The sequence below is a fragment of the Lissotriton helveticus genome, chromosome 2_1 (genome assembly GCF_964261635.1).
Source record: "Lissotriton helveticus chromosome 2_1, aLisHel1.1, whole genome shotgun sequence".
NCBI classification, from domain to species: Eukaryota; Metazoa; Chordata; class Amphibia; order Caudata; family Salamandridae; genus Lissotriton; species Lissotriton helveticus.
This window is the reverse complement of record NC_136059.1, coordinates 543308328-543333429: the sequence shown is the minus strand read 5'-3', so window position 1 is coordinate 543333429 and position 25102 is coordinate 543308328. Positions and strand designations below refer to the sequence as shown.

Here is a 25102-nt window from a genome sequence, read left to right as displayed (position 1 = left end):
CAGCCTTCAGAATCTATTCTCCGGGGTTGTTCTGTGAGGAAGCCATACCATATACTCTTAAGTGCATTATTACCTCGTGGTAAATGCTAACTTTAAAACGGCTGCACAGAAACCTGTCGTGTTTGGTGTCAAACACCTTGTAATCATACCTCCATACCAGTTATGATTCCGCCTCCCACACCTAGAGGGAGAAATATGACAGTACCGGTACAACCGGTACCAGCTTTCTCGACCCTGTCATCACAAGATGGATGCTACCAGCCACAGGCACGAGTCTGCCCTCCTGCTGCTGGACGAAACTCTGGCAGTGGAGGCTGGACAATAGGTTTGCTGTCACAGGGAGGTGTAACCACCTCCCAGACAGGCTTTAGTGTATTGGGGCTGGGTGGGTGCACTCCAAGAGTGCTTTGATGTCTGCACTGGGGGCACATTTGGTGTCCCTGTGCATAATCCAGCTGAAACCGGTTGCAGAGGCTACAGCCCTTCTAAGTCTGAAAGGGTTTGCTCAAAGTCCTCTCCTAAGTGTCCATAATCTTTAAAATTCCAACCGTGACTTTCCCATTGGATTGTATGGAGCTTGCGGCTGTGTTCTCACACTGCACGCGTCCCCCGTGGGTCCCCTTGTGTCACTACCTTGGGTGGTTCCTTGAGGTCCCAGCGATTCTACGTGCTCTAGGCACTGTGTCTAGTCAAGTTGTGGTTGTTATACCACTTTCTTAATTTATTGTTTGGTCTCCCCCTGGGGCCACTGTGTATTGTGCTATTTACTGTTGTTCTAGTACTGTAATATTGTGTGCCCTGTTTTCTAATCTTATAAAGAGGTTAGTAGGGAGTGTTTAGTAATAAATACATATATTTTATATTTATACCTTGTGTGGCTCTCCTTTCATTTGGTCATTCAGGAGGTTATAGACTGGTAAAACAAGCTGCTTTACATTCCTTCGAGAGTTAGCCTGAAGGCTGCTCTCCATATATACTGCTAGGATAGCTTTCAATAAAGGTTGTCTTTAACCTAATCATCAATAAGGGTTGTTTGGACTATAATTAGTGGTCAGCATATACCAGGCCAACTTCTCACACTCGGTTCGTGCTGCGTCACCATCAGAGCTCATCCGTTGTGGTCCCAGTCTTCCTATGCATCTTGCCTGCCTCTATGTTGCCAACTCTGCCTGCTAAAAGAATGGTGTAGTCCATCCTTTCTGTTTATGTTCTGCCTTCCTTGACCTTATGTTATGCTGTACCAAATGAATACACCCTGGGTATTCAGAAAATAAAGAAAACTGAATGGAAGAGTACTTGCTGCAATTTCTGTCTCTGGGTTGAAGTTAACTGGGGTCATATTTCTACCTTATCAAGTATTTTCAGTGTACTATCTCCTAGCTGAAAGAAAAATCTTTTTTTCTTCTCTAACGATAAGTCGCTTGTACGTAAATTATTTACTTTCTGAAATCTTATATGGCCCCTGTCACTTGGCTAAAATATTCACTGCTAGCTAACAAACGAGATACTCAAGCTTCACATTGGCACACACAAATTTGACTTCCTCATCCGTAATCATTTTGTTGTCTCCCTTGAACTCTTTCTAGACTTTCTTGTACCAGTCATCCTCTGCCTCAACTGGTTTACATATTCCACTATTGGTTTTACCTCATGGATTCAGGCTTTCCAGAATCCCCTTGTCATCTTTAACAGTGTTCTGGAGTTCCACCCAAACAGCAACTCTGTGGAAGTGAATCCTAGGCTTGACTGGACCTTGCAACTGATGGCAAAAAGAGCTAGAGAGAGCATGTGATCCCAGTTCACTGATTCGAGATCTTCTACAGTCTTCAGAGTTCTTTTTATGGTGGCATTATAAAGTTCTACCAGACCATCCAAAGTAAGAATTAGCTTAGCCCTTAACTATTCAAAGACTTTATCTGGGAGACAAAGGAGCCACCGGGGTTAGCTAGGATTTCCTTAGGAAACCCTATACAGGACAACACCTTCATCAAGGCAAAAGCGGTCCTACCAGACCTATGCCAATAGGCTGAAACAGAAACCCTATGACAGGCATATTCTGCATTGGTTCTTTTGAGGATGAGTACTAGTAAGTTGGCAAGTAGGACATTCTTTACAAGAGTGTCCTTTGCAAGAATATCCTGGACCCACAGAACTGCTCTGTTTTCTAAAGCGAAAAATGACCTCTAAGGTACGTATGCTAGACACAATATCGGATCCCTGGATAGTGGTGGCACCATAAATTGAACTTTTTGGTTCTAATTAGGTTTCTGACAGAGAAGCCCTTTTGCAACAAAGAAACAATGGCCTACCTCTTAAGTCCTACCTTGTTCCCAGGACTGCTTGGGGGTGGGGGAGGTTGAGGATTCGATCCACCAGGTAGGCTACTCAAAGGTCTCTGTCTCCTTTCTAGAGTTAGCAAAGCTGGCTGCCTTTGAGAGCGCTCTACTTCTCTAGTATACAAGCCTCCTATTCTTGTGTAGTTGTGGGGCCTTGGTGGGTTGGGCAGGCCCATTAACAAAGGGGATCTCCTTTAGCCCAAGCACCGAATTTTTGGCAAACTTGCCCTCAACCGCTTCTAAAAGAAAAAGTTCCTTATCAAGTCCAAGGGATCTGCAATGCGTTGCATCTGCTGAGAGTTTTCATGTTGGGTTGTTCGCATTTTAATATTTTGTCAGAGCCAGACATGTGTCAGGTGTGGACAATGACATTAGCGGATGCAGTCTAATTTACAGTGGCAGAGATTCCGTGGACTGGTGCCTGGAGTGGGCTGAGTGAAAACCAGGACGCTCCTGATCTTCGGGACCGGCCTAACTGAGGATCTTCCAGTTAGTGGAGACATCTTTAGTGTGGTCTAATAGGAGAAGTTATAGCAAGCATGGTAGCAGTTCTTGGCTTTCTGAGCTGTATAGGCTTAACGGAGAGGCATTTCGTTATCATAATTACAGAAGAGGTGGGATGATGAAGTCCAATTATAATAGGATTAATTAAAAACAATTTATCTGCAGTGACAATTGCGGGAAAGCCAGCAAGGGCTCTAATTTATGGCGAATAGTTTTGGTGTTATGACCCTTCAGTAAGTGGAATGGCGAAGAGAATTTTGATGGGTTGGGGCAGCGGACAGGGTTGTGCAGCCTGAAAACAAGTGACATGCTAAACAATATGTTGGGTTAAATTTGTTATTCTAGATTTGAGGATCTGCTCTAGATCTTATATTAGATCTTATATAGAACTCTGCTCTGGAAGAGTTGTCTTGGTTAGTCAACGAATGTTGTGTTTTCTATGTTTTGCAGTCTTTGTTTCTGGTCCTGTGTCTTTTAGAATGATTGTATGGATCGTGGACTATTGCGGTTTGATGTAAGCGGTATTTCTCGAGTAAAAACAGCATGGTGCAGCTGTCAGATACCCTGTTGCTAAAAGCTAGGAAGGCTGGTTTACTCAAGCTGAATTAGTTATGGGCAGATACATATGTATTGTGTTTCTCAGCTGATTGAAAGGGGAATTTGGTGCCCAGAAACAACACAATCGAGAAGGCAATGAAGAAAGTAGGGAGAGAGATACAGTGGTTTTGTACTTGGAATAGTTTCAGAGGATTAATTATAGCGCCTCTGACATGGAAGATCACACACAGCTTCAATGGAGGATCGCTTATCTATGGTGGAATGGAGTACTATTTGGAGAGAACGGCATGAAGTTATTTCCAGGACAATGGGTGTCACTTTCGGTGGATAGAAATTTAAATCAGTGGTAGATTTCCTGTCTGTATTTCGGGTATTTGCTAAGATAGCATGGGGAGGGGTCAGGAAAACACCTAAACAGGTTTCTTCTGGTTGGCAGGAAGAGAGCAGGTGAAGCTGCTTATGTCAGGGTTGAATCGTTATTGAGTGGGCAAATCCAGCTTGGGTTGTAATAAATAGGGACTGGGCGTGGTCTGAGTGCAGGCGGAGCAGACTCAAGGTGCCTAAGGGCGGTCAGGAGGAAGCATGCTTGTGAGGATTTGATGATGATGGCTGAGGGTCTTAAAAGGTGATGTTGGGATGTATCTGATTGTGGTTAGGACTTCGGGGGTTTCAAGGCAGTACTGTTAGGATTATGTTCTCTGTATTAGTGAAGACGGGGTTATTATCTGCTCATTGTTATAGTCGTCGTTCATGCAGACCTTTCCTAACAAATTGCCCTTTTTCCCTTCAAACATGGGTCTGTCTGTCCTAATTCGCGCCATCATGCCCGATAAAAAGTTAAAATATCACAGCGCTCTGCAGGATATATAAAAAGAGCTTGAACGGTTTATGTTTACCATTTGTCATCTTTATATGTAATTGGCTCAGCAAATTAGACAAACATGACAAAGAAAATACTTTTTTAAATTGAAATTTCACGCCGGGCAGCACAACCTCTATGCAATAACCACTTACGTTAATTTTGCCCTGCATTACAAAATGATATTCAGATTTAAACAAGGTGGTGTCAGCTTGCATTAATTATTCACCATTGAAAGGCGCTTTTTATTCAAATTAGCTTTCCAATGACATATTCTATTTAAGCTTTTACTTATTTTCTGGAGGCTTAAAGCTCTCTTGGGAAATGTATACTGTGACCTTCACATATGACAATCAATCATTTTCACTGGCCCCCAGAACAAGTCGTTTTACCTTCTTGCTAGTGAAGGCATACGCTGCTGAATTAAAACACCACCACCAGCCTCGAGATATCAATATTACAGGCAGGTCAGCTTGAACACATATTTGATTCAATTACACTGCTAATATGCAGCAGATAGCACATCATGTTTTGGTGCATTGGTATAGGTCAGAAGACATCTATGAAAATAGAAATCATTTTGCAGAGATTTATCCTGGATAAGAGAACAGCTTTTGCCCTTGACCATATCAAAGACCAACCACAAGAACACATTTTAACAGGCATGCATCGTTTGCAAAATCCTTTGAAAAGTGAACACATTAAAAATATGATATATATATATATGTATGTATATATATATATATATAGACACAGATGATATACCTCAGAAGGCTGTGCAGAATCAGAATTAATTTACATCTTATCCCTATAGTTAGGATTTTAACAAATAGGAAAGAGAAGGCTTATTTATTAACATATGTATCCTGGATTAGCTATATCAATTTTACACATATAATTTGGAAAATTGAAGTAATACTTTAAAATTCTTACATGATTAAATGTATCCCAGCTTGGCAAAACGTTAATGGTACAACATTTTTCAAAACACAATGGCACAGGGTTGTCTCGGACTGGATAATTTAGCAATATAGCGGGGTAATGTTATCTACCGTAAGGTACAGCATAATTGATTCAATGATAAAAGATCATGTGTACCTTGATAATTGTGCAGTACTCTTGCACAATGTTTTCGTTTTGCATACTGTTGAATCTACATGAGTGAATTTAAGCGATATAGTGGTCCAGTGCCAACAAGACAGACAGTGGAAATTCGACTTGATTCTTGTAGATTACGTAACATTTTTGGTAACATTAGGAATCCTTAACATGAACAATTTTAAGTGTATGCAGAAGTGAAGTTATGCATGATTTTTAGCTACATAGAAATCATACTCCAGTAGCACACCAGTTTTCCCAAAGATTTAGTGCTTTATAAAGACATGACATAGTGGCATGTTCAACTGTTTCTTATCCAAAGACCAGAGGTGAAGAGGATATTAAAATCTTCCGAGTCTCTAAAGAAGGTAACACCAGTGTCTTCATGAGCGTTTGTGAGTTGAAACGAAATAACCATCAGACAAGTGGTTGTACAGCCAGAGACATTCATCCGCTGGGTTGCATTGCTTTGAAATTCACAGTTGCTGAGATGCTTCAAAATCCACTTTCTGTATTACATTTGGGGAAATCTGGAAAAATATAAGGGCTGTGTTCCTCTCCAAATATTAAGGAAATATGACACTAGCCCGGAAGGAGGGCAGTCTTTGCTAAAGGCAATGCAAATGTGTGTAGCACCATCTCTTTCAATGCATTTTCAGGTCTTCTGGTATGTCTTCAAGCCTTGGCGCTCCCACCCTTTTGCTGGAGGCGGTTTCTCGTGGGCTCAGTGAACAACAGGGGCTCTGGGACTACAGTCGCTGGATAATGGTGGCCCAGAAGTTCAATTTCTAGTGTCTGTCCTACTTTACTAAGTTCTATGGGCACGTAGGCAAACGCGAGGCTTTGCTGGGTACCATAGCTGTAGGTTCCGGATGTCGTGTTTCCAACAACCTGAAATTTAAAAAGAGAATTTGTTTTTATTTACAAATTGTAAGTGAACCAAAAATATTCTGGCAGTATAAGCTACAATAACAAGCTTTCCCGAATTCTCGAGTTTTCTCGTGTCATAACGATTTAGGAGTAAGAACCATCTAAAAATACAAAAACATAATTTCAAGTTTATTAACTTATAATTTCGCAAAGCCCGTGTCTCCAATGTACGAATCTGTTGTGATTCACAAAACCGATTTTTGAGGAGTATATCCTGAAAATATACATCTTTTAAAAGATTTCAATAGTGTGGCTGGAAACGTAACCCTATAACTGCCGATTCACACTATGGAAAATCTGCCTGTTTAAAAATAGGCAGAACCCCGGCTTTGTCCCATACTTATTTCCTGTTTTTTTTCTCCATAGGGAAAATAATTCTCACTGAACAACAACTCCTCTTTTCAGACACTCATGAAATGTTGGGGAGATTTCCAATTTCCTCAACACATATACCAACTATTTGCTGACGTGCATTTAAAACCAGCAGCGTTGAAATCTACGCAATCCCAAAATCCGGCTTTGACAGAGTTCTGAATAACTTGCATGTGTGAGTCCACCACAGACCAAAGTAAGTAAGACCTTCGACTTAAATAAACATAATCTTGCAATTCCTGTTTATGTGAACGGGGATTTCCATTTTAGGGAAAGCCAAATGACTTCCACAAAAACACAGCTGCTAAATAAATGAATTCAATGTATTTCTTCAGGAGGTGGTAAGATATGAGTTACTCCCTAGGAAGCTTGACTGTTCAGTGCTTCATGGTAAATTAGGTGTCTGTGGGGAGTATTGTGTTTGTAATGACAGGTGCTTCTGCAGTTTAGAATTTCTACTAAAAATGTCGGTAGGGCGGGAGTGTACAGAGTCGTATAAAGATGCTGGTGAATACCTATGCATCTGATGGTTTCCTTAGTTAAAGACATCCAGTACCCTAAACAGTGTTAAGAGAAACCTGACAGTAGTCTGTCAAAGCTGTTATGGAGAGGAAGCTTTTACAGTACTGACGCTGTGTGTACAGCACCAAAATTCTTGATGGAATACCACATATCAAAGTGTGCTTACTCCGAAACTGTTCCAGCACCCCAATGCCGCTCAGCATTGGAGGAAGCCATCAGGGCCGGACTGGCCATAGAGGGCACGGGGCATTTCCCTGGTAGGCCGCTAGGGTGGGGGCCGGTTTTGTTACCAGGGGTCGGCAATATCGGCCCCGGTAACAAAACCGGCCCTCGCAAACTGCTCTGCTGCACTTCCCCTCACCCCAGGGGGGCAGCTGAGCAGTTTGCCAGGGCCGGTTTCTGTTTCCAGTCCGGCCCTGGAAGCCACCATCTTTGCTCAAGTCAACCTGAGAGTTGTGTTACAAAATGTAGCTCCTTGAAAGACGGGACATGGGATATTTCACAGCTATAAAACATCTAATTTCATTATTACATGCTGAGTGTCCCCTAGTGACGAGTTAGCAGACACAATCATATCACCTCACTCCAATAGAATATATATCGTCAAATGCTTATTTCAGAATTCAAATCAACATAGCTCACATTAACTATAAGGCTACCTACTACAACACCACAATGCAGGTAGAAAATTTAAAATCTTGGTTGGTGGTTTTAAAGAATTAAGGCGCATCTCTTTTCTCAGACCAGTGGTACACCACATTTAAGGTTAACCAAAACCCTGCCAAGGAGCAGCAACAGGGATTTAGAAAGCGCTATGTAAGCCTTATTAGTTATCAATGTGCTAACAAATATACTCTGCTCTCTTCCTTTAGGTTCCTGAAAAAAGCATCAGCTTTAGTCTGACATTGTGCTGCCACATCTCCCATATTAAAGCAGTAGTGACCGACTCAATGTTTGTTAAGTAAGAGGTTAAATTGTATTGCAGCATTTATATAGTGCTTACTACACCTATGTGGGGCACTGAAGCACTTAACTACATGAATAGTGCACTACACCATGTAGCGTATGTGGTTGGAAGGATGTTGTTTTTGTTTTGATCCTATGTGGGAAGTGTTTCCACATTGTCCGTGATGAGCACCAATGTGCATTTATCTTGTTATGGGACACGTAGCAGTGTGTTGGAAGATGAAGTGTAAGAGACAGATGCAGTTTTTATGGTTTTCAGTAAGCTGGTAGTTCTGAGCAGCTCACCAGGTCACTCTACGTTATTTCATATGATACAGTGTGTTCTTCTAGTTACTGCACTGAGTTGTCCAAAATGAGATTTTGTGTATTGTTGGGGTCCTGAACTGGCATGGTTGGAGGGAGAGAGAAGGGGAGAGATCTGTTGGGATGGACATTTGCTATTATCATCCCACACCAGAGTGTCTATGTGAGATGTATAGAAGCAGTCAAATTGCATAGATATTTGGGATCTGTAGCGAATGGAATATATTAAAGTGCTCCAAAATTGCCCAGCTATGTGTGACAGATCTCTTCAGATATTGCATGCCTGTTCATTTGGTGATGTTTGGCTGTACAGTCCTAGCGATGAAAAACCTTTATAGCATATATGTCTTATGTAAATGTAATAGGTCTAAGTTAGAAATTGTTGCGAACCGCTGTGTAGTATGGTTGTATTATATTGTGGACACAAAAGTGGTGGGGTACTTTTTTGACCCCACCGCAGCGGCGACAGCCTTATTTTTAAATGTGCTGGTGCTTCCATTGTTTCAAACAATGGAAGCACCAGCACATTTAAAAATAAGGCTGTCGCCGCTGCGGTGGGGTCAAAAAAGTACCCCACCACTTTTGTGTTTATGTTGTACACGTGCTGTGTGGGCTTGGCACGAATCAGCGAGCATGCCACTCTGAAAGATTAATGGTTAAAGAAGGAGATAAAAACTAGGTTTGAAACAGACGGTGTGCAACTCTTTCTCTCATGTGATATTGTTAAATTTAGCCCTGCAAGGGTTAGCACCCAATGAAGAAAAATTCTTTGCAGAAGATAAAAGAGGAAACATTGAGCATTTCATGCGGGGCGGAACAACGCGGTTCACCTAGCAAGTCTGTTTAATACGAGTCAGTGGAAGATGTGAAAAACAAATATTTAACCATGGACATTCGATGAATTCACTGTGGACATTTTACTATTCATGTGTTTAAACAAGATATTTCAGAGTAACAGAGAAAATGTTATGTTATAGCAGAGCGAATTCCGGATTGGATAACACAGTACGTCACCATAAGGGAATATGGGAGATGTAGTTGACCGTACGAGTGTTTGTCTACTCAGGTGTAAGTCATGGGATTAAGTAAAGGGGCGGGTCTCAGTTACGAAGGCGGGAGCTTGGAGTTCTTAAAAATGACGAAGAATAATGCAGTAGAGAGAGCTTTTATTTCCACAAAGGATAGAAAGATGATGTTAACCGAGCAGGTATGTTGAATGTGAAGATTTGAGAAAAAAGGATGAGGGCGGGTAGAGTGAAGTAGAAAGAAGATGTTAGACGAAGGGTGATGGAAGGTTTGGTCGACATATGTAAGTTAAACCGCGGGTTGAAAGGCTGTGGAAAGATATCACGGAAGGAATGCAGGAAGGATACTGAGCTGACCCCCAGGAAGAAAGAAGAAATACTTTATTCTGTAAACACATGAAGGGGATGACGTTAAGTTAATGAATTAGATAGAAGGAGGATATTCGTTTAAGCGCTGTATGAATGACATGTCTAAATAATATGTAAATTTGAATAACATGAATTTTAAACACGCAGTATGATATGAAAAGGGTTTTAAAGAATTGTAGACCATGGGTTAAATAATGGGTCGCTAATATATGTTCTATTGTTATTTACAGTATGGTCCCTGACGAAGGACCTAACGGGTCCGAAATGCATTGGACAATAAACAAACTGCTTGAATGGAACCTTGCATTACTTCGTGTTTTTGGTCAAGAGGTTCGGATGGCCCGCCATTACATGAGAAACTTTGAAAATTTGCATTTGCCTCGCATGATGAGAAGTTTAAGACAGACGACTTGAATGAACGTGATTGCGCAGTGTATAAGTTATGGTTCAAAACATGATTATAAAAAGATGAAAAGTTAAATATGAAACAATGGAAGCACCAGCACATTTAAAAATAAGGCTGTCGCCGCTGCGGTGGGGTCAAAAAAGTACCCCACCACTTTTGTGTTTATGTTGTACACGTGCTGTGTGGGCTTGGCACGAATCAGCGAGCACGCCACTCTGAAAGATTAATGGTTAAAGAAGGAGATAAAAACTAGGTTTGAAACAGACGGTGTGCAACTCTTTCTCTCATGTGATATTGTATTATATTGTGGGCCATAACTCTCATATATGGAAGTATATCACTACATATATAATGCCACAGTGAAACATAGGTCAACCCTTTTTTTTGGTACCTGCATAATGAAAGCGTTTTCTCGCTTCAATTCAATGGATCTAAAACGGAAGTTCTTCACTGCTCTCTAGATCGTACCCCTCGTCCGTTTCCGGACGATTTCTGGCCTATTTCCATCTTAGGTACGGTAGAGGCCGCTGAATCGGCCCGTAATCTAGGAGTTCTGTTTGAACCCAACCTGCAGCTTGACGCCTCTGTGAATAAGACTACGGCGACATGTATGGGCTTACTTTGGGCCCTACGTAAGATCTTACCGCTCCTTCCCATAGAGGCCAAGGCAGAGGTAGTGCGCAGCTCTATTCTCAGTCGATTAGATTACTGCAATGCGCTACTTCTGGGAGCCCCTAAAACTTTGATCCTAAAGCTTCAGAGGATCCAAAACATGGCGGCCAAATTGGCTCTATCCCGCCCTCGCTCCGCTTCTTCTTCCGCAGCATTGGCTGATCTTCACTGGTTACCTGTCCAGCAGAGAATTGCCTTTAAGGCTTTGTGCCTTGTTTTTAAGGCTCTCCATGGACTGGGACCGATACCGCTCCAAAATCTTTTTTCCTGGTATCAGGCCACCAGACTACTGAGATCTTCCTCCGCGTTTTTAGTGACGGTCCCTAGGATCAATAGAGTGAGGATGGGTGGCCGTGCTTTTAGTTTCACAGCTGCTACTCTTTGGAACACCCTCCCGCTGGCGCTGAGGAGTAGACAAGATCTCATTTCTTTTAAAAAGGATCTCAAGACCTTTCTGTTACCTAAAGTAATGTAATGTGGTCTATCTGTGGGAATGATGTGGTCTCAGCGCCAGGATACCCTTTGGGTGGCAGCTGCGCTTAATAAGCAATAAATACATACATACATACATACATACGTTTTGCCAGGTAAGTTGTTTGTAATTTGTGGTAAGCTGAGGATTGTATTTAAGGGTGAGACTGTTTTCTTGGCTTTGATGCTGGGATACGGGTGGTGCAGTTATCTAGGAAATAGCCAAGTTTTTAACTGTTTTCATAAGTGTATATGATACCAGTAGCGGCTGCTGCCAGATGGGGGTGGTTGGCCGGGGGTGGGGGGGGGTGGGGAGGTTGGAGGGAGGAATAACATTTAAAAAAAGACTTACCATTAACACCGACCGCCGCCTCGCCTCCGTCCTCATCGTCTAATCTTCCTGCCCCGGATGGTGGCAGCAGGAAGTACCCAGGTAGACAGGCTCCCCAGAGCCAATCACAACACTGCAATGTAATCGCAACGCTGCAAAGCAATACTGTGATTGGTCTGAGGGCTTTGGATCGGTGCTCAGACTGGAACAGGCAGCCTATGTATGTTCCTGACCAGGCTGTGTAATGCAGCCCGGTAGGAAAATGCAAAGTGCGCATGAACTGTGGTGGGGCTCAACATGGGCGGCCGGCACGGCACACTCTTGCGGGGTGGGGTGGGGGGGGGCTGTGGCCGCAGGCTGCATAAAAAAAATAAAATATAATAAGAATAAATAAAACTAACCTCGCCGCCGGGTGATCTTTCCTGCTTGCCGGTGTCCAACTCCAGGTCGGAACAGGAAGCCAGGTTCCCACCGCTATGCCAATCACAACGCTTCAATGGAGCGTTTTGATTGGTCTGAGCGCCATGACACGGTGCTCAGCCAGGAGTTGTAGGGGTGGGCATGTACTACTACTTTTGAGCAGTAGGGCGACGCTCCTCCGCCTTAGTGGCGGAGTCGCCACTGTATAGTACTGTCTGCTTCTAATACTGGCTGGAAGTGTGTCCCAGAGCTTGGAGGCTTGTACTGAGAAATTAGTGAATTAGTGCCTCCTACATAGTTCTTATGAGGTGGATGTTGAGGTGGAATTCGTGTAAGAGTAGTCAATTCAGCAGCAGTGGAAAATGCTGCTGATTAATAATCCCAGCAAAACTCTTCTTCAGGTCAATACTCATTGCTCTTAGTGAAAGTGTTAATCAACTGGTAATTAAAGCAGTGATTGAAAGACTGAATAACGGAGGGATTGGAGTGCGGACTGCAGCAATAAGAAGATGGACAGTTGGGTAGAGGAATAGTTAAGTTCTAACATACTATAAAGTCAATCATTATTTTTTTGATTTCAAAATACTTTATTGATTTTCATAAGGTATACATAAAGCATATAGCAGGGTAAGCACAAGGTATCTAAGGCAAAGTTTTACAAATGTATTCATAGAGTGAGGGTAATGTGCCTTTATGGATAACATGAGACTAACCCAGTCAATCATATTATTGAGTAAATTATGTGAAGTGGTAACAAAACAAGAGAAGCTACATGTAATGGGAAGCAAAAAGGAGCCTTAATTTGCAGTATTACTGTTTAAGGTGCCAGGCACGCTGGTGACTGAGAACTAGAGAGAGATGTCAAGCTGGCTAAGACGAATTAGACAGAGGGGGAAAGGAGTGAAACCATGTGAAGACATCCTTGAAAAAATGAGTAGCCACAAATAATTACAGCCTTTGTTTTTAGTACCTCATAACCAAATATTACTTATGGATGGAGTAAGCAAGTGCAGAGTTAGGTTCTGTAAGGGAAAGAGCATGTGGAGGGTGCTGGGGTTTGCCTAGATTAAATTTCTCACACACCAATGTAGCTTCACTTATTCCAAGTTTGGCTTGTCAAGGATCAGATATTGGTGAACGAGTTCCTCTACACTTTCATATGCTTACCACAGGAAGAACATGTTCCTCTAAATTTTCGTACATTTAGTATAGTGAGTATCTAATCTGGTAAGTCTCTACAGGACTGCCTTCATTTTTGGGCATATTCCCTACTTTAGTCCATCACAACATCTAACCGTGCTTTCTTTAGGCCTATATTTTTACGCTATCTGGACCGAAATTATTTCTGGCCAGACGGATATCAGACACAAAGGGATGTATAACATTACAACGCATGGTTTTACCACGCATGCCTTTACATCGCAGTTTTTACAACGCATGCTGTTACAACGCATAGCGTTAAGGGGTGCTGGATAGTGAATAGTTTAATTTACTATTCCAACTCCAGTCCCCGTGGATAGTAGGGAAGGTGTTGGACAGTAAATTAAATCTATTCCCTAGCCTAGAGCGCCCCCCCAGCGCTATGTGTTGTAATAACATGCGTTGTAATAGTTGCGTCGTAAAGGCACTGCGTGGTAAAAGTTGCGTTGAAAAGGATGTTCCCCCACACAAAGCATTGGGAGTACATTTACCAGCCCTTGCATCACAATCCAGTAAATACTGGCCCTTTCCAATATAAATAACCAGTAATTTAAAAGGAAATCTTATTATTTGGTTACTAAAAACAATTACAATAATAAATTCACAATACATTTAAAAACACAAACTATAAAAATAATCGGATGATGAATCAAGAATATGAGCAATCCAATTTGTAATGCAATTACCTCATAATTTAAGGACATTCTGTTGATGTCGGTTTATATCAAACAACTTATCAAAACCTGAATATGCACACAAATGAAGTAAACTGATATTCAGCTTAAAGTAGCATAGTAAAAACCAATCCTGATCTGGAAAATTCATAAAGATAAAAGATGCATTAGAATTCACCATAGGTTAAAATAATATCAGTAACTAGCAGCCAAGTGTAGGGTAAAGTGCATGAATTGATAATTTGCAGCTTAACCACCGACAACTAACCACGGATTCACATAATAGTAAATATTCCTAAACTGTAGTAAGCAGAGACCAGATACAAGAGAAAAGGGCACTAATGTTCACCAGTGGTAGACAAGATACTGACTGATCCCTGAGGAGGACAGATAAAGAGCCATAGGTGGAGAAAAAGTACAATAATTCATAAATGAATACATATTCGCCACAAATTCACATAATAAGAGCGGATTATCGTGTAAAACAAGTAATGAATATATGCAAAAAAATAAAATACACTAGTATACCCCATCTATGAGCCTTCGATGGAACACGTATAGTGCCATGTACAAGAGTACATGGGGTAAGGTAATACCTGAATTACACAATAAGTATACTACCTAAAGCTAGGACCCAAAACCATGTAAAAGAAAGCTGTAATTGTATGTTAATCATAATAGTGGCAATCCTCAGTCCTAATCATATGCTAAGAAGAGACAGTGGCCAACATAGATCTATGTTCCAAAGGGCAGCAGAATGCGTGGTTATTGCAGTCTGATTTCTGAGGTTCGATGATTGCAGCGTCCAAACATTTTAATAGGCGATACAATAGTTATAAGTGAGTGCCCTGCATACATGCTGCCTTTGCTACCTCGAGTGTCCTTACTCCGAGCTGGTTAGAACAAGGACATAAAAACTTTCTTCAAAGGGTCCTTAAGAATGTACATATGCAGATTATAGGTGACAGATTCGGAATGATAGCCACATCCTTGACAGCACCTACGTGAATAACAAGATTGCCACGATTCAATTGATTTTAACAGGAACAGAAGGAATCTGAGGAGGATATATATTTTTAATCAAAGATCGCTTCATGTACAAGTGTAAATCGGGATGGGGAAGTGGCACCTGATAGAAAGGTAAAAGCAGGTGTGCTCTAGCCAGTTTTTTAAAAAGCTTCAGTGTTTTTTGTATATAAATATGATCTTGCAGCATACTTTGCTTGCAATTTAAAATGACTGTTCGGTCTTAGTGTCCCAGTGTTCTTTTAACTGCAATTCTCCTCAGAGGATATTCAAGTATAAAATGCCAATGTTTGTGTGTATTTTAAAACTGACTTGTTGATCTTTCCAAATGCAAACTTTTAAGCACTCAGTAGGAGCACTCCTCACTTTAAAACAATACTTGATAAACTGGGCATCTGCAGACTTTTGTTGAGTTCACCATTCCAAATTCCAGTTGGAGTTGGCTGAACAGAGTGCTCTTAGGTAGACCAAAAACTATGTGGATCACCCGTAACTGAATTTTTGTTATTTCGGCAAGCGGTATCTGATCCAGATGGGGGACCCATAATTAATGGCTTGGGTAACTTAGCTCCAATTTCTGGAGCACACTCATGTCACTGAGGCTATGTAGCTAAATATGTATTCTCCTTAACTGGTGTTGCCGATTTTTTCACACTTTCCAGTGCTTTAAGTTGATTAGTAAACTTTAGAGTCAGTTCATTTGCCAAGATATTGATAGGCTTGTGTTATCAGTATCCTTTGATCTCCAAGACTCCACACAAACTATGATTTAGCATAATAAAGGTCTTTTCCATGTTTAATTTGAGATTGATTTTATTCAATTTTTGGAGACCATTTGAAGTCCTTTAAAGAGCAATGTCAGTAACATCTAAAAGTGCAGTATCATCTGCATACTGAAGCAGTGGTAGATGTTGTACTCCTAATTTTGGTGGAAAGATGTTTCGGTTTGACAGCGCTTGGAGAAAGTCGGCCGTGTACAAGTTCAAAGGAACGGCCACCAGGACACAACCTTGTTTCATGCCCTAGTTGGTAAATCCTTTTCTTAGATAATGTGGTCCCGTTACCTAATTTTAGTCTGACACTAGTATCTGTTTGCTAAAGTCGGAAGGCAGTAAACAAATTATCAGGAATCTTCGAGGCCTCCAAATTTCTCCACAGGGTTCCCCAATTTACCTGATCAAAGGCCATACTATGGTCTAGGATGCTCAAAAATTATGAAGATTACTGGGTGATCGCTCTCTTGGCTAAAAGTATAATGCTGGCAAAGTTATACCGGGTTTCCCGTCCTTTCCTGAACCAAGTCTGACAGAAGGGTAGCATTTTGTAATGAGTTTATCCAAACTTCTGTCAGCCAGCAATAATTTAGCAAACACCTTTGCTTCAGAGTCGAGAAGGGCTAAAATTCTATAGTTTTAAAATGTGTTGATTGGCCCCTTTTTATGCACTGGATACAGATTTGCTCCCCACCAGTTCTCTGGAATAGCTTCAGTGCTTAGAATTGTAGATTGTTATCGGGGCTTACCCATAATTTGGCATCTTGTTTAAACACTGCCAGCAGGACTCCACTCGGTCATGATGCCCCATTACTTTAAATATCTGGCCAGATTTTGAGTATAACTGATTCTTCCCATGTCAGGGGTGCCATAATCCTCAATAGGGCCATATTTGCCCCACATGTCTCGTTGTGGGGATATCCTTTAAGGGATTACTAAGTGTGTATATTGCAGTCCCCCTGCCCACTGATAGGCAAGTAGTTTCCTGTAATTAGTAAAGTTGCAGTTTTCCCCATGACTCTTCATCAATACAATTTGTTCCAGATGAAAGGCTATCTAATTGACGGATAAGCCTCAAAGTCTCAAAAAAAGAGTGTAGTCCCCAGTGCTGGCCCATTTACAGATGTTATGACATCTATGAATTTCAAAGGTTGATTTTACTTTCCAGCATTTCACTCTATATGCTCATATCAGCTCATCAATGGTTTCTTTACAACCTTCGTATCTGTGTTTGTTACTCCGTTTTTGTAATTTCGATATTTTTTCAATGTTCATAGTTCCTCCGTATACCAGGAGAGTTCCTTTCAGCAGATAGAGTGATTGGATTTAGGAAGATGACATTTTCACCTTTGAGTGTTCTCCAGTTGATGATGGTCAACAAATGAGGTGACAATATTCTCCCAGGCGCTGGTGATTATTTTATCCCCGACTGAATCCATATCTTCAGTCAGTAGTTCATTTCTCAGATTGAGTTTCCAGTGTTCGGATACTTCTTGTGCAGGAAGACTCCATTGTAGTCTACACAAGTTGATCTTTTCTACCGATGAAATAATCTTTAGCTGGTCGTTGAAGTGGACACGCAGATTAATACTAAATTCCTGTGGTTGATGATCACTTTTGGCAGAAAGTACTATTTGGAAAAACAGCAGTCAGATCAAGGAGTAGAGGAGTAACACGTGTACAGTCTCCGCCCTCTGAAGTGCTGCCAGCCATGTGTGTGGCCTTTGCTGGAACAAAGGCCACCCATGGCCATAAGATTCATCAGTCCACACTCAAACAGTTTAGACCAAACCCTTTTGTTGCTGCTGCTGCCAATGTCAGAGGATAAAACACTATGTCCTGGATCCTGAATAGAGAATGAAAAAAGTCGATTTATAGCAATGTACTTGAGTATTGATGGCTTTAAGCAGCCTGGTACTTTTAACAGAAATGATTATGTACATGTATGAATGAGGTATGACTGGGTATGCATGGGTGGTGGGGGGCGATGATGTAGCTTATTTTGTAACTGATGTAAAGCAAAGCATCACACGAGTATATTTTTATGTTATGTATAGAAGCGATGGTGCTTTATCATAAATGCAATGTTATCTTATTAATGACTATAAAGTATGACTAATGAGTCCACACCATTTCTGTCTATACGTGTTTATGCATTATATGTACGCACTTGTGTAGAAAGGATGAATAAAAGAAAAAGAACTAGCTATAGATTAGTAAAAAGTTGTCCTGTATTGGGTTAACCACAGATTAAAAAGAAATACAGGTCTAGCGAGACTATATTGTGCGTGTACTTTGCCAAACCTTTTAAGCCTCTAAGCATGTATGCATGTGCCAAAAAGGCTTTGGAGCTAAGCAGCATGTTTTGCAGCACTGACAACCTCGCACTACAGATACGGGATATCGTGCTATGCAATTTCAATTTTTCAATTTCTATGCTTTAGAAAGATTTAAATTCAATGAAGTACATTTGAGCGCAGTTGACATTTATTGCACATCAGCGAGTGTTTGTGACAACCATCACAATGGAACTGCAGACCTGCACCGAGAAGGCATTTAAAAACGGCTTGACTTGTTGATCAGAGTGTTTCTATCTTTATCTCAATTAACCAGACTAGACCAAGACCGAGTTTTCTGCTGTTCAATGCTCATTTCGTGTTGGGTTAAAAGCGTAAAACATTTACAGCAGTCGTTGCATCACCAGCTGTACAGGAGGTAATGGCCACGTGACAAGGGCGTAAAAACGAAAGCTATCTGAATGCATTTAGCTAGCACTTCACATGAAGTGCTTTTTTGTTCCATTCAGTGCTAAACTGACTTTATAAATAAAACTGTCCACTTAAGCTTCATGGTTCACTCGTGTCATGTTTGATACTTTCTAGTGTTTCGTACGAGTCCCCAGATAAAGACCATTACCTCAAACTTTGAAATCACATCCTGCATTGATGGTACACAAAAAGGCAGTACTAGCTTGTTGGCCAGCGTGCCTCAAGTACCTGTAAAAAAGAAAAACTCTAACAGAAGCAAGTGCATTTATGCCCACAGGCATATAGTGAAGAACATACCAACAACAACACTAAAGTCACTGAGTTAAAGGGATTGGTAGGAACAATTATATTTTATGGGTATTGACTTGGCACCGATGACACTCAATTAGTGGTATTGAACAAAAGGAGGGACTGAGGGCTAGTTTAAAGAGGTCCAACGTACATGCCTAAGTAACATCCTAGCAAGACGAGAGTACGGAGTTCCTCTGATGGAGTAGGGTGATAGGGAACTGAACAAAACCGATAACATGATCCACAAGGGATCACCAAGGTGTGTAAAGAGGAGAGGGAGTTCTCCTTGTTGGAACTAGGGCTCTCACACACCCAGCAAGCTAGGTGTCCTGCTTCATCATTTGAGCCTACCCCTTCGCAGGTTGGCGCTGCAATACCTGATGGGCAACCGAAACCGGGGCTCTTTGTCAGGGATCTTTTGTTCCTGTGGGTGGGTGAAGTGGGGGTGAGAGGCCAAGTATGTGTAGAGGATAAAGGAGTAAAGGTTAAAATAGGTAAGTTAGTCCTAACCAATTATTTATTATCTAGGTAAACCGCCTAATTAAAAAGATGTGGAGAGGACCCAAACCTAGTCGTAAGGTGTCTAATGGTAGGGGTTCTACTCTCAAATGATCAACATGTTTCGTGTCATGGAGTCAAAGGTGATCAGGACACCTGTCCTTTCATCTACACCCACCATCGAGCCTCCCGCTACCATACCGGGGTCGGGGGCAGGGTAGGGGTACCTCCAAGACGTGCAGAGCACACCGGTGAGTTTCCCAGCAACCTTTGTTATGGAGAGGTGAGTGCAGAGTACAGGCTATATCTCTGTGTATAAACGCCCGAACACTAGGGGCGTTTGCTTTTTCGTTTGGGGAGTTTGATGAGATTGGGTATCACGACCGTGGGCAGCTGCACCTCGAGACGTCCCTCCAACCCTTGGCGGGGCCCTGAGTGTGCGGTCCTGGCGGCAGCGGTACCGGGTTCGCCTACCTCATTCCGAAACCAGTAAACCCCCCTCCTCAGAGGGTATTTTGTGCTTGGATGGCCTTTTTTCAGCACAGTGGCCACCGACTCAGTATCCTCCGTGAAACACCACTTAATAGCACACCCCTCGGGTGCCTGGTTTTACTTTTATATTTACTTTCATTCTCCCCCCCCCCCTTTTTAAATAGGACCCAATCGGTGTCCTTGACTCGCCGACCACTGTAGCACACAGGTTGCACAGTTAATCTAGGTGAGTCCGTCCAATCATACGCTGCTTAATTGACATCTGTGCTTGATTGAAACTGTTTTTAAAAAGACTTCCTCAAAATAGATTTTCTCCTTATGTGTTACTACTTAGCATGAAGAATATTCACTTTTAAGATTGATAACATTGGAGAAAAAACCTTGTGTATTCACACCAGCATGACATATATAGATGTCATACAACTGAACACTTGGTCATGTCCGTTCACGTGACAAGATATACCGATATACCGATGAGTAACCTTCAACTGATCACTGTATATGGTTGCACCAATATATGTCCTTAACAATAATTTTGTTTCTTCACCTTTTTGTCCCCCACCTACAGATCTAACAAGACAAGACAGGGTATGTAGTTACACACTTACCTTTTAGTGTAGATAGTTTAAAACAGATCCTGATGAAGTGTCCTGATCACCTTTGACTCGGTCGGTCCCCAAACATGAAATTAAGAGTCTGGGTTTCTGGCTTAACTCTGAGCTTAGTCTTAAAACCCAAGCTAGGAAAGCGGTTGCTTCCTGCTTCGGCATCTTAAAATTGTTGCGTAAAGTGTTGCCTTTGCTTCCCCCTTCAGCAAGGAAGCTCGTAGTCCAGGCACTTGTTCTATCTCGCCTCGACTATGGCAACGCCCTTTATCTTGGAGCCCCCGGTGCGGTTTTCAAGAAACTTCAAACCATGCAAAATTGCGCCGCACGGATTGTTGAGGGTGTCCCTAGCCGCCAGTCAGCTAAACCCACCCTCAGGTCTCTACATTGGCTTCCTATCCAAGAAAGGGCTCATTTTAAGGCCCTTTGCACCACCCATACGATGCTACTGGGTGAGGGACCGGATATAATTTCATCTTTTGTCTGGCCCTATCAAGCCCATAGACAGTTACGCTCAAATGACCTTCATTTGGCGTCTGTTCCCAGAATTAGTAGGTCCAGAAGCGGAGGCTGGCTCTTTTCTTATAATGTCACCAAACTAAGGAATTCCTTGCCGCTGCAGCTGCGTAAAGAGTCAGACCATTCAGTCTTCCTTAAGAAGCTTAAGATCTGGCTTTTCCCAAATTGATTGCCACAGTTTACTGCGGTTCCGCCCTAGCGCTGGGATGCCTTCGGGTAACCATGGGCTTTATAAATGCTATTTCATTTCATTTCAAGTGCCAAAAGGTTTCCAAAACAATAAGAGATACTCCCCTCAATGACGCGGGGGCAGAAGCAGCCATGCACAGGATTGTATTCTTTCTTTCAATAGCATTACAGCCAGGCTGCAGCTACCGGCTCCAAAGCAGTAATCTGTCTCGGCTGCAAGAGAGCTAAGTCACCTCTGCAGGATGCCCTCATGAATACACTTTCCTTCTCTTCGGAGTCAGATGGTTTTCATGGGGGAGGCGCAATTTCACTACAGCTCTTTTCTCACATAGGATTTTCTTTCATGATGGAGGTCAGGGGCTTCAAGTAATATGGGGCGTCTGTTTACATTTCACAAAAAACAACACCCATATGAACCATTTGCAAACTTCTGGGGTTCAGCAACCTTAGCCCTCATGCATTGTGTGCGACTTTTTCCAGTGAGGGTCATTTAAAATTGCCTGAGTACCACACATCCTTAACCTGGCCCTGATCTGAGGGGTTCTATAAAATATATATATATATATATATATATATATATATATATATATATATATATATATATATATATATATATATATATATATATATATATATATACACACAGGGACGGACAAAGTCCTCTGCTTAGTTGGAGAAGTGCAAAACTGTACTATTGTCTGGAGCCCTAATGCTGATTTTTGTGTTACAGATAAACATGGATCATACATGTGTGCCATGACATACATCTATCACACATATTGTGGTCTTGTTGGACCAGAAGGAGCACCTAATGCGCTACGCTCTTAGTGGTGGTAGGCTGACGCCTTCACCAGGAGTTAAGCAGCACAAGTGCGATGACGGCAGCATACCATGTAGTGATCAGTAGTAGTGAGCAGGTCCTTTTTACCTTGTGTCATTGGAGTGAGGTTTACAGGCTCCACTTCAGTGTGCTTAACTCACCCTTGGCCTACATAAGGTAGATGTGCGGTGCTGTGCATTGCAAGAGTAGTGACTCTGCGCTGGATTTATGTGTGCCTGGGAAGGTTCCAGTACAGGTATAAAACAGTACTGTGTATTTCATGTTAGATTAGTGCATGTGAGGACCACATGTATGCTGTGAGGAATACATGACCTGAAAGAGGTAGTGATGTGCAGTGCTTGTGCAATGAAAACATATGCTGGGGTATGTATACTAGCATAAAGTACAATACACAAAGGGTGAAGTGGTGGGCAGGGTGCACAAGGTGAATGTGTATGTGGCAACAGTGTGTGTGTTTGTAATTAGCACACCCTGCTAAAATAAAGAAAAGCTAGAATACTGAGCAGTGTGCACAGAATGAATGTATGTGTGCCTGTAGTGCAACAATGCATGGAGGTAACAATTCTGGAGAGCATGTGTGCTGTGAAAGCACACTGAATGAAAGTGTGCAATAGTATATTACATGGAGGGCCTTGGATTCCATTTTGGGAAGCCCATGACTGCCTGGTGAAGACATGGGGAGAGGAATTCCTCCCATTCAGATTTGTGTATTGCTGCAGTGAACTGGGCGGGACACATGGCAGGAAGGGACCCTCCGTGTACACTTCAAACGGATGCTCTTTGATTCAGTGATAGATCACACGGAAAGGGCCTAGACACATCTCAGGAATGAGATGGAGCTGATAAGGAATCAAAGCGTAGGGCTGGGAGAAGGGACTATAAGAAGGGGAAGTTGAGACCCCAAACCCTTATCTGCCAAGCAGCCAGACAAAATGAGAAGGTGAAGCTCTGCAAGACTTCTGCCTGTGAGCAGGACTGGGAGCAAAGGCCTGCTAGTCACCCTGCTGGGTGAGGGGAAATCATCCAGAGAAAAAAGAATCACCTGCCCTGGAGCACCAGTGCCTGCTTTTTTGCCAAGACCATTGAACCCTGTGAGGAAGAGGAGAGCATTGGAGGGAGTGAGGTCCAGCAGCGAGCTCTTCAGATAGGACTCCTTGAATAATGTCTGAGGGAATGGCTGTGCACCAATCAAATCATTGCCTGTGAGCAGTTGCGATTCTTTGCCCCTTATGCCAAGAGAGGGCCATTGTGAACTGAGCCGTGAGAAAGCGACATTCTGCAGCGCTGCAGTGACCCAGTATCCCAGGAGGGGCTACCATTAAAGTTGCCAGATGAGTTGCACCTGTACTGTAAAGTACCACGGCAACCATGTATTCCAGGAGGTGCTGCCAGTACCAATGATGGCAAGAAGTTGCACGTCGTCGTCCAAGGATAGACCTAGGCTGTGTTTAGCTGATCGAGCCTGTATAGCAAGAAAACTGCCCTTGACGGACCCCGAGGCTGCCGTAGATGTCGTACCCTCACAAGGCTTCAGTTGGGAGCTAAATAAAGGACTCCTCCCTTTCCATCCCGTGGCGCGGGGGAAAGTCTACTTCCCACATATTCACTAACTGGGAACTACTCGAATAACTGAAGAACTTTAGCAGCTCTGCTCAGGAACGAGAGCCTGCACTGCCGTGTTCTGCCACATGGGCATCAAGCAGTCCAACTTCTCCGGGTAGGATCAGAACTCACAGGTATTCGCGTTGAGGGCACCCGCTACAACGCTGGCTGCCTCCGTGCAGCAGGAGTGGGCAAGACCGGAACTGGGCTTGTGGGGACCCGAGGGTCTCACAGCTAACGGTGCAGCGGCACCACACATTTTTGGTTCATTACTAAGGAGTTGAAGTAGAACTGTCGGTAAGCATTTCCTGGATGTGGCCACCAGTGAATGGGGAATAACCACATTATAAGAAGATGGTGGGACAAGGACTTGCCTGACAACTACTAGAGCCCCAACCTCAAGGGTAGTGTATTATTGCTTTTGAATGTCGTTATTCCTTTGAATGTGTAGTTAGAAACAAAATACTTCTTTTTCCTATGAAAGTAAGTATTGGTTTGGACACTGGTTTATTGTTCGTATTGCGTGCACTTTGAGCTATGAGTTGTTCTCACTTACCTGTATCTACACTGCTCCCCACTCCCTGAGGGAGTCTCTGACTGCTCGCCCATAGCTGCCCTGAGAGTCAAATACAGAATAGGTAATTGGCCCAGTTGCTCAGGATCCATAGTAGATCAGGTCCGTGACATCAGGCGTAAAATGCATCAACCACCAAGGTTGGGCCCAGTAGCCCCTGCGTGTCCCATGACCCTCTGAAAGGAGTTCAGACAGGGATGCACCATGAGATACCAAGTATCCGACTTAGACCACAGTTTTCCCAGATGTACTCAGCAAGCAGTCTTACACTGTAAGCATAACTTACCAGTAACATAACTACTCAAGCCTAACAAACATTGTAACCCTAACAGGGCTTACATCAGAGCTTGTCCCAAGGCACTGCTTCTCCCATCTTCCACAGAAGCTTATTCTGAGACACTGAATAAGTGTTTGGGTCCGAAAAGGTGGCGTCCTCTTTTATGACCATTAGGCTGAGGGGCTCCCTACTGCAATCACAGACAGCCGCTAAAGTTGGAGGGAAGCAGGCTTCCTGGTCCTTGCGGCCGATATTCGAGAAATACCATGAGATTTTAGCGTTATGCATCAAGATGTGCGCTAGCACAATGAGTTGAGGCACATGAAGCTCATCCCATTAGCATTTATGGGAGCCAGTCCCATAGAATTTGCTCTACTGGCCCCCGGCAAATTATCCCAGCAGACTCGGTGGAACAGATTTTGGATCTCTTTCTCCCTTGGGATTACAAGTTTCAGAAGCGAGGCCCTAAGAAGAATTAAAATACGGCTCCCACCGTCCTTTTTCAGAGTAGCCATGTTTAATGGGCATTGCCAGCGACATTCTATGACAAGAACATCAGACCTCAGAGGCTTTACAGGACTCTTTTCAGTCAACCAGCAAGTCTGGCCAAGAAGGCATGGGACTTCAGACC

General features: G+C 42.6%; 1 protein-coding gene across 2 annotated transcripts in view; it reads right to left on the bottom strand.

The window, feature by feature from the left end:
- Positions 1–4283: 4283 nt before the first annotated feature.
- The window catches only part of DMGDH (dimethylglycine dehydrogenase), a 635937-nt gene continuing 615118 nt past the window's right edge, over positions 4284–25102 (bottom strand). For both annotated transcript variants that reach the window (XM_078675210.1, XM_078675209.1), the window contains exon 16: positions 4284–6246. In XM_078675210.1, the coding sequence (XP_078531336.1) occupies positions 6031–6246 (216 nt within the window). In that variant the 3' untranslated portion in view covers positions 4284–6030. The remainder of the gene's footprint in view (positions 6247–25102) is intronic.